This window comes from Equus przewalskii, chromosome 6 (genome assembly GCF_037783145.1).
Source record: "Equus przewalskii isolate Varuska chromosome 6, EquPr2, whole genome shotgun sequence".
Classification (NCBI taxonomy): domain Eukaryota; kingdom Metazoa; phylum Chordata; class Mammalia; order Perissodactyla; family Equidae; genus Equus; species Equus przewalskii.
Genome location: NC_091836.1, coordinates 74949947 through 74959866, shown reverse-complemented (window position 1 = coordinate 74959866; position 9920 = coordinate 74949947). Strand labels below are relative to the sequence as shown.

At 36.5% G+C, this 9920-nt stretch overlaps 1 protein-coding gene across 1 annotated transcript; it reads right to left on the bottom strand.

The window, feature by feature from the left end:
* Positions 1 to 8308: 8308 nt before the first annotated feature.
* On the bottom strand, positions 8309 to 9250 carry LOC103565909 (olfactory receptor 52H1-like). The gene has a single exon (XM_008542102.2). It carries the CDS (start codon positions 9248 to 9250, stop codon positions 8309 to 8311), a length of 942 nt encoding a protein of 313 aa, XP_008540324.2.
* Positions 9251 to 9920: the final 670 nt, after the last annotated feature.

Genomic DNA, 9920 nt, shown 5'->3' with positions numbered 1-9920 from the left:
TTATTCACAGCAGCAGTATTTATAATATGAAATTAAAGTGAATTATAATATGAAAAAATGAAAATTGAGATGCTGGCACCAGTTTAATTTTTAATCTGGGGACTATTTTAGCATTTACAGTATGTTCATAAGGTGGAACAGTATATAGCTTTTAAAAAGAATCAGGTAAAGCTTTATGTATGGGGATCAAAAGATGTCAAAATATATTTAAGTGAAAAAAGGCAAATTAGAGTACAGTGCTAGTATACGTTACTGGTGTTGATTTGGTGTTCATGTTGGTATTTGCATTTAAAAGGCAGGATCAATACACATCAACTATTCCAAGGAATATTTATGGGAGAGTTATATAGGGTGGGGTGGGGAAGAAAGTTTGAACTTTTTACTTCATATATATATGCAAATTATTTGTTTTACAAAGTAAGTTTTTATTAAAATAAAGTGTTAAAAAATAATTACTGGGTTACTTTATATATGTAATGCAACATGAATCAAAATTGACTTGAGATTTATATTTAACTGTAACATAATTTCAGGATATTATTTAAAAAACAGTAAAATATATAAGAAAAATATTTTAAATGATAATAAAGAAGGAAATCATACCATTTATGAGTTAAAGATAAAATGGCATGATTAACTTGAATACACTTATTAAGTTCATAAATACATAAAATAAATTAAACACACAAATGAATTATATAGTATATTGCCAGCTCAAAAATAAATATGTCCAAAGAGCAGAATATATAGCCCCAAATTGGCTGTAATTTTTATAATGCTATATGCAATTGGAGGAATTAAATCAATGGGAAAATATTGAGTTATTCCACAAATAGTTTGGAAATTATTTGTTATGTATTATAGAAAGAAATGCAGCTATATCCACCATTTACATTAAGTGAAATAAATTTCCTTATGAATTACAAAGATATATGTAAATCAAATCACAGTGAAACCTGTAAATTGTATTAAAAGGGTATCTACCTGAACTCTCTATGAGAATTAGGTTTTTGAGAAATACATTTAAGTGAATAAATAAGCAACAAGTATTAAGTAAGGTAGAAAGACAAAAGTGTAGATATAGACTAGAAAAGACCACCAAGGACCTCTTTAAATGACAGATTTCAAAAAGTAGTACAAGTCGCTTTAAGACGCAAAATTTTAGTCTTAAATATATTATCAATTGAATAAGACATAATTAATATAAGTATATTAAAAAGCCAAAAATTGGAAATCAATTATTTTAAAAAGATCAAAAAGTAGTAAATGTAATCAGTAGAAGTGAATCTCTGAAGTCACAAGTGATTACATAAACATGTTGATTGAAACCAAGATAAAAGATCAAAAATTAAATTTTCTAATGGTAAGGAAGGTATATTTTCTAACAATGGTATCTTAAAAATCAATTCTAATGTTTTGACAAGTAAAATTGATGATACTCAGGAAAATATAAATTAACAAATATGATTCACAAATAATCATAAAACCTAGATCAATCAATTTACATGAAATAAGCAGAAAAGTTTGCCAGAGAACTACATCCCTCCAAATGGTGCCTAGACTAGACAATTTAATCAAACACGTCTTCTTATTTTTAAAGAGCAGAAAATTCGTGTAGGATACAATTGATTTCTGAGCATATACTGAGCCTGAAAATGTTCTAGGCTTATTTTAAAGGCTGTTATAACCATTTTGTAAAGCCTAAATATATTCATTCATTCAAAGGATATTTTTTAACCCTAATGTGCACTCAGATGGAATGGGAACTCATTGTTCTGTAAACAACCAATAGAGTATGCTAATTACTGTAGTGAGTAGATAATGGTAGCCTGAGTTAATATAACAGGAAAGATTAATGAATTGGCTTCAGAGGTCTAAGAAGACAGAACTGGTAGGACTTGTCAATTAGTAGAGAGGTGAGGGAAAGAGAAGTAGTAAGATGTTGAAACATCAGCAAACTCTTCCATCACCAAGAACTTTAAGCCAAGCTTGCTTTTCTTTGTTTTGTTGTCTTGGTTTCTTCTTCGTCTCCTGCTTTTAGAGAATAATTTTAAAAATTACTCAAAATATGCCCATTTGGGGCCAGCCCAGTGGCGCAGTGGTTAAGTACGCACAATTCTGCTTTGGCGGCCTAGGGTTTGCAGGTTTGGATCTCAGGTGAGGACATGGCACCGCTTGGCAAGCCATGCTGTGGTAGGCGTCCTGCATATAAAGTAGAGGAAGATGGGCACGGATGTTAGCTCAGGGCCAGTCTTCCTCAGAAAAAAAAGGAGGACTGGTAGCAGTTAGCTCAGGGCTAATCTTCCTCAAAAGAAAAATATATAATCCCATTTGTTTGCTATCTCTAAGGTTAGCAAATAGATATTAACTTGAAGACAGATTACCTGGTGGTGTGAATAGTATCCTTCTATAGTTCTCTTGCAAGCATACCTCATAACTGAAGAATATGCATACAGCTCATGATTCTCTACCTAAGCAGATCCCATGGCATTATTGACATCATTGTTGGCATATAGTTCTTCCATGCCACTTTTAAAGACCTTCAATGATGTCCTTTGTTCAGTTTTAAACAAGGATTATACTAACACCAGATCCCTGATGGAAACATCAAAGTTGGAGAGGCTATAAAGCCCTCTCCCATGTCAAAAAGAGATAACTTTAGTTCACTAAGTGTGTCAGCTCCAGTTTGATTTTCAGCTTCTGGAAATACTCTTGTCTGAATTGCTTTTCACCTACGTTTGATCTTGGACATTTCTTCACCTTAGTCCATTTTGTCTCTTCCTCTGGCTAACTGCCTGTCATCTACAGTACACAGCAAGCTTTCCTGAACAATATTCAAACTAGGTAATGTTCCCAGGTACACTCCGGGCAATTCACATTATTCTATCAGAGCACTTGTAACACTATTTTCATTTTATGTTCCTTCCTTTTTCACATAATAAATGGTAATCTTTAAGAGGACAGATATCATGTATGCTTATTTCATTGTTCTATTCCTAGAACAATTTCTGATGCTAAGTGCTCAATAAATACTTGTTGAATGAATGAGTGACAGAGGACCCATTGGACTTCGCACTAATTAACTTGGTCATCCAAATAGTGTTGTGAATACAGTTTACTTATGTTTTACTTATGTTCTCTGCCATACCATTCACCTACGTCTCCCTCAAACTTACATCCTCACAGCCTACCCTAATAACACAAGATAGCTCCTACACTTCAACTCTGGAAAATGGAAAATCTGGAAAAACATGAAAACTTGCTTTCCATATTTAAATATTTCCAAACTAAATGAAGACTTCCACCAAACAAACCAAGAGAATCCACAGACACAACACACTATTGAAAGACGGTCTGGAAGGAAAGACAGCTAGATGTGAGAAATTAGTAGCACCTTCCTCCTCTACCTTCAAAGTTCTAGATACAATGAAAAGGTCCATGGCTTTATATTTCCAGTCCTTGTTGAAATTTCCCAGTTGTCACTAACTATACATTCTCTTTAATCTATTATTACTGTCTTTGTCTGTGATCACAGTATCCCGAATAGTATTTTATATTTAGCAAACATTCTACTCTCACTTTATTGACTGGTCTCTGATTGCTGAGCATTTTTCTCCTCTCTCCTAAGACTAAGAATATTGCAGTGGCACTTCCTATACATCTCTACATGCTCCATCTCCTCCAGCACTAAACTGAACACAGGACATATCCTTTAGTAATATCTTGATCAGGAAGTATTGTAATCCATACCTTGTCCTTTATGTCTCTTTTCAGGGTAAGTGTGTCTGTGTGAAGATCTCTCCTCTTCCAGTTTTAGGGGAAAAAACTATCCATACTTGGTCAATGGGTCACAGAAAACGTGCTGTAAGATCCATTCAGAAAGCAGCTGTTCCACTCCATTATATATTTGTGCCCTCCATGATGTGTAGGGTGGATGGATATCTTAGCATTTTCTGCCATCATCCCAAAAGAACAACAGGACACTCATTCATACATTCAAGCATACAAACACACACTTACACATATATGATAACCTAAAAGTCTCTGAGGTGACATATCCAACTTCAATCTCCAGATGGCTGGCCCCAGTCTGATATGGCCAGTCCTAGTCTACCATGACTGCTTGTTCACTTTAATTTTTTTAAATCCTTACCATTATAAATTTTAACCATCAGAAAAACCTAGAAATGTTTTGGAGAGAGCAATAGGAGAGGCTTAGAATTAAGCTCCTAAGAGACACTTCTATTTTATACCATTCTCTTACCATGAGTATCAGTTCTAGAATATATATTCAAAGTTCTAATCTTGGTCTTTCTTATTTCCTGGAGCCTCCACCAGCTCTCTCTATCCTCTCCACCTGGCTCCATTTCTCATAAGCTATACTCCTTACCAGCTATACTCCCTAATAGTTCTATATTGCTCACCACCAGCTTATACCTGGGAAATCGTGGTCCTGAAACTGTTTTGCAAAGGCAGGGTAAGGACCAGAGAATGCAGAAAGACAGCAGGCATAAAACAGACCAAAGATCCAAAGAAGCAGTTCTTGGATCAGTAAGGACAGAAACAGTGACAAAAAGGACAGACATAGGATCATGCTCACAGTAGGGAAGAACAAACACAGAGCCTGGAGGAGTGGAGTGCAAATGTACTTTCTTTGTCTTCTCCAGGGATTAGGGATAAGTTACAACAGAAGGCTCTGAACCAAGGGGACCTATGGGCCTCAGGTCCCAAGGCCCCAAGTCAGTCTAGGATATGAGCAAGGATTCGACAAAATTAACACTTTCCCAGCTTACGAACTTATATCTCTGTTCAAATTAGTGGTGGCTGGGAATTTTGGAATCCGGGATGATAGCATACCTGACTCTCAGCAGAGTCTTGATCTAACTTAGTCAGTAGTTTGATCAAGAAACTACAGCAAGAGTCAGATCTACTATGTCTCCAGGCCCAGTCTAGAACTCCTAAAACTTCTTGTACAGGGACTGGTTCATTTTTTTTGAATCTCTGATAGAGATTATTTCCTAGTGGACAATCAATAAGTACCTGTTGAATTGAAATAAATCTGCTTCTAGCCTGACGTACCAAAACCCTGGAGACATTTCTCACTGTAGCTGCCATTTCCCCAGGTGTGAAGAGGCCTCTCTTTTTAGATACTTGTTTCAATGTTCAATCTTGCTTGGCAGTTCTCTCCATCTTCCCTCAATGGAGAATCATCACTAACTTCATCTTCAGTCCATTATCTAGCATACAGCGTAGTAATTTGTTTATATGGGGCAATCTCTAACACAAAGTACATGTAGGTCTGAAAACTGTAGACAGCCAGCCTGGTTACAGTCTCTTCTTTCCAATAGGGAAACTCTCCACATACCCTCCCATCAGTCCAAAAAGCAAGTCAACTTTCAATGTCTAGTATCTGAAAATCTGGAACTTTTCCCTTGTTTCACTCATCCCTTCTTTTGTATTGTATCAAAATACTTAACTGTTCTGGAAATCAGTTTTCATACCCAAGGAAAGGGAATAATAACTTGGAAATGCTTAATTGAAAGAAGAGCTCTGAGGAATAAGTGGGGAAACATCTGTTACCTTACTGTGGAGAAAATAAGACTTTCTCCATGATTGCCCATAATTTTCCCTCTGGTTAGATTGAATTACAAATCCAGATAGATTACCACTATGCAAAATAGGATTTACTTTATTAATTAAAACTCATTTGCCTCAACTCTTTTACTCAGCAGATATTTATTGCATGCCTCTTATGAACTAGTAGCTTTGCAAGTGATAGGAATGCAGTGGTAAACAAGGCAGAAATTAACTTGGTCCTCAGGGATGTAATAGAGGGTATAGATGTTAAACAACTAAGTATACACGCCACCTTGTATACAGTCATCCTATTAAAGTTGTCATAAGTCCTGCAATAAAAAGTACACTGTGCAATGAGAAAGTATACAAGAAATACTAATCCAATAAGCAGGATTAACGAAGGAATATCTGAGGAAAGATTTTTTTCCTTTCTTTTCTTTCCTTTCTTTTTTTTTTTTGGTGAGGAAGATTGCCACTGAGCTAACATCTATGGCAATCTGAGGAATGATTTTTAATTAAAGCCTAAATAGAAATTACCAAAAAATGAATAAAGAGTAGGCAAGTATGGAGGTGTACTGTCTTAATTCATTAACAGTAGTATCAGTCTTCCCTGGGGGGGTCATTTTCTCCACCTTCCCCAAAATACAGGTCTAACTTTATTAAGATTCCTAGAATATTTTTTCAACTAAGTATGTAGGAGAGACAGTTGAGTTTAAGACAAGTTGAGTTTAAGATAAACACACTATGCAATCTAAACTGGGTAGAGAAGGAAGAAAGGAAAAGTTTGGGATAATGGATGGAGAAAGGGTTTCTGATGAAGTTTAAATATGCATATAACCTTTACTGAGAACACATGGTAGGTCAAGTATTTTCATAAGACAGGGCATAAGAATATGCCTAGGGCTAAGTTTCTGCCTTCAAGGAGCTCATAATATAGGTATGGATACATAAATACATAAGCAAATAAGTATGATGGTTTATAATAGTGGTGTGAATAAAGCAGCCTCTGCATACGTCTCTTCTGAACTTCCTGAATGATATTACAGACAGCAAAGGAAATATCAACACACATACACAGGATTTTGTCTTGTTATGCCACTTTTACTCTTTATTTCTTACTACCAAGTAATATAATATGTTCATCTTGATTAAATGTATATCTTCTTCTCCAATAGAGATTTTAGGAAATAGGTATTTTTATCCTGAGACAGTTTCTAAAGAGGAGCATAGATGGCTCCCACCCAACTCCACCCAGGACACACACTACCCACACCAAGTTTTATTTTTTGTAAAAGAACAGGACAATGCATCTAACAACACAAAGAAGAACATCACTTTTGGAATTACTTGCTCAAAGAGCCAGGGAAGTGCAGAAGAAGTGCAAACAAACATAAATGAAGTGTAAATAAATGTAAATTAAGTGCAAGCTCTGACTTTCATGGAAGATTGCTCTTTCTCTTAGTCTTTCATTCCCTGCAGTGATCCTAAGAACAATACTTATGCATGATCTTGAGGACAGTGGAATTTTTGAAGAGTTTCAAGGTGCAAAGTGACACAATCATATGTGAACTATGAAATGATCACTCCAGGTTTTTTAGAGAGTGGATTGGATGAAGCAAGATTGGAACTCCTTTAAAAGGATAACTTTGAAATACACTCAAAGAGATAGATCCTAGAAAAGTGCCAGACCAGGTCAATAGCCATATGAGAATGTGATGAATATGTCTACTGGAATGACTTATAAGCACTTAAAATTCAAATATTCAACTCAAAAATTAAGTTCATTTTGTTGGAGAGTGACATAGTATAAACCAAGGACAAGTCCCAGGTTTCTGGCTTTGGAATTCATGTTTGTGGTGTTGCCATTTACCATAAACGAAGACAGAAAAGGATGGGCACTTTCTATGTAGGAAGTTAATGAGTTTCCAGGTCGGTTTTGGAGAACTTAAGTTTGAGGAGTTTGTGAACCATTCAAGTAAGTAGATTTCCAGAAAGCAATTGGATAAGGAATCCATAACCAGACAGACGATTTGGATTCTAAATCTAATTGTCTTTCTGTAATCTTTATAAGTCCCTATTTCTTCATCTGTGAAATGAATTAACTAATATTACCCTCTTATAGTTACTTTTTAAAAAATATTTTCAAACTTGTAAAATATGGACAAAGGGTAGTGAAAATTTTCTTGGAACATGCAACTGAAGAAAAGATATACAAAAGATAATCAACTCTATGTAATCTGAAATGTGTAGAGAAAAATGTAAAATAACTAAATGACACAGGAGGATGAAATAATAATGTATAGAATCATGATTAAAGTGTGAGGAGTGTGTTTGGCAGTTTTAGTAGAAAGAGTTGATAGGTGCTTAAAGAGGGAAGGCAGGAGGCTTTGCCTTTAACTATGGAACTGAGAAACACAGGGCTGTGTTGCACGTTAGGAAATATCTGGCCTTCCAACATCTCAAAAGCAGCAAAAGCAAACATGTAACCCTTGCTATCAGTGCTCTTCTGGACCCATCATCACCTTCTTCATACCAGTGATGAGAAAACTAAACCAAGAAAGCTCTTGATTTTCTTTTTCCTCTTTCCCACTTGCCTATATTTTGCACATCAGTAGAACTCTAAAATTTCAAGTTAATAGGAGTTATAGCTTTATTTCTATGTCTTCCTGTGTTTTATAAAATTTCATCTAATAAATTTTACCTAAATTTCTCCTTCAGTGGCCCTCTGCACTCACTGTTTCTTGTTCAAAGAGCAGCAGAGGTTAAATTTGTCCTGGATCTGCTGGGTCTTCACTCCATAAACAATTGGATTTAAAGCAGGAGGGATGGCCACATAGAGGTTTGCAAACAGGATGAGCACGTTTCGAGGGACACTGTGTCCAAAGCGATGAGCAAGGATGGAGAAGAAGGCCGGTGTGTAAAATATGAGGATAACACAGACGTGGGAGCCACAGGTGCTGAGGGCCTTTTGGCGGGCACCCTGCGATGAGAGTTGAAAGACAGCATGGAGGATGAAACTATAGGAGACAGCAATAAAAATCACATCTGATATGACAGTCATGAGAGGCACAGAAAATCCATACCAGATGTTGATGGAGATATCAGCAGAGGAAAGCCGAGCGACACCTATATGCTCACAGTATGTGTGTGGGATGATATGTGTCCCGCAGAAGGGTAACCGTTTCAGCAGAAAAATGTCTGGAAGGATGATAGAAAAGCTCCTCACAGCAATGCTCACTACAAGCTTAATCATCACCTGTGGAGTCAGGATTGTGGTATATCTCAAGGGGAAGCAGATGGCCACATAGCGATCAAATGCCATAGCCAACAGGATGGCTGAATCCACTACAAAGCTGAAGTGGAGGAAGAACATCTGGGTGAGACAACCAGAGAAGGTTATTTCCTGGGAGCCAAGCCAGAGGTTACTGAGCACTTTGGGCACTGTGGCAGTGGACAAGATGAGGTCAGTGGTTGCAAGCATAGAGAGGAAGAAAAACATGGGCTCATGGAGGCTGTGCTCAACTGCAATGAGGTAGAGGAGGACGCAATTGCCCACAATAGCCACAACATATATGACACAAAAAGGAATCCCAATCCAGATGTGGAACTTCTCTAGGCCAGGTATTCCAACAAGGATGAAGGAACCAGGGTTGTAGCAGCTGAAGTTATACATGTTCTCTTCAATCTGAGATCCACTGGCTTTTGAGCACTGAGGACAAATGAGCTGTCAGAATGGGCTGTGAAAAATAAGAATTCCACTCAGGTGCTGCACATGGTTGAGGACTGCAATTGTCACATTCAGGTTTCCTACAAGAGAAGTACCTCCTGTCCCCTGAATGAGCTGGCACATATATAATTGACTCATTTTTGCTACTTTTATTTGTGATTAGCCCCAGTTCATTTCTTTATATATTTATTAATAAACCATTTGGAGTGATTATTTTTGTAGGTCAGTAATTTCACATGATTAAACCTGAATAACTGCATCTCTTTATTAATGCAGATTATTTAGTATAGGCCCAGGTTCAAATGGAAAAAGAAATATGCATGAGGTGAAGGAAGGAGGTATGTGTGTGAGAGAGGGAGGGAGGGATAGAAAAATATTAAAAATATTAAATGTGATGAGCTGTGAGGAAAGGGGAATAATTGACTTTTACAGAGCAAATATTATGCTTCAGACAATGGCTTTGATAAAATAAACTGAAGAGTTTCTATGAAGCAGTAGAAAAAGATAAGGAAAAGGGAGGAAAATGAAAGGACAGATTCCAGTACTGTGGGAGCTATAGGAGCTTTCATTACACAGGGGTTAAATATGATTCAGCTTAGGACATATGCTTACTAGA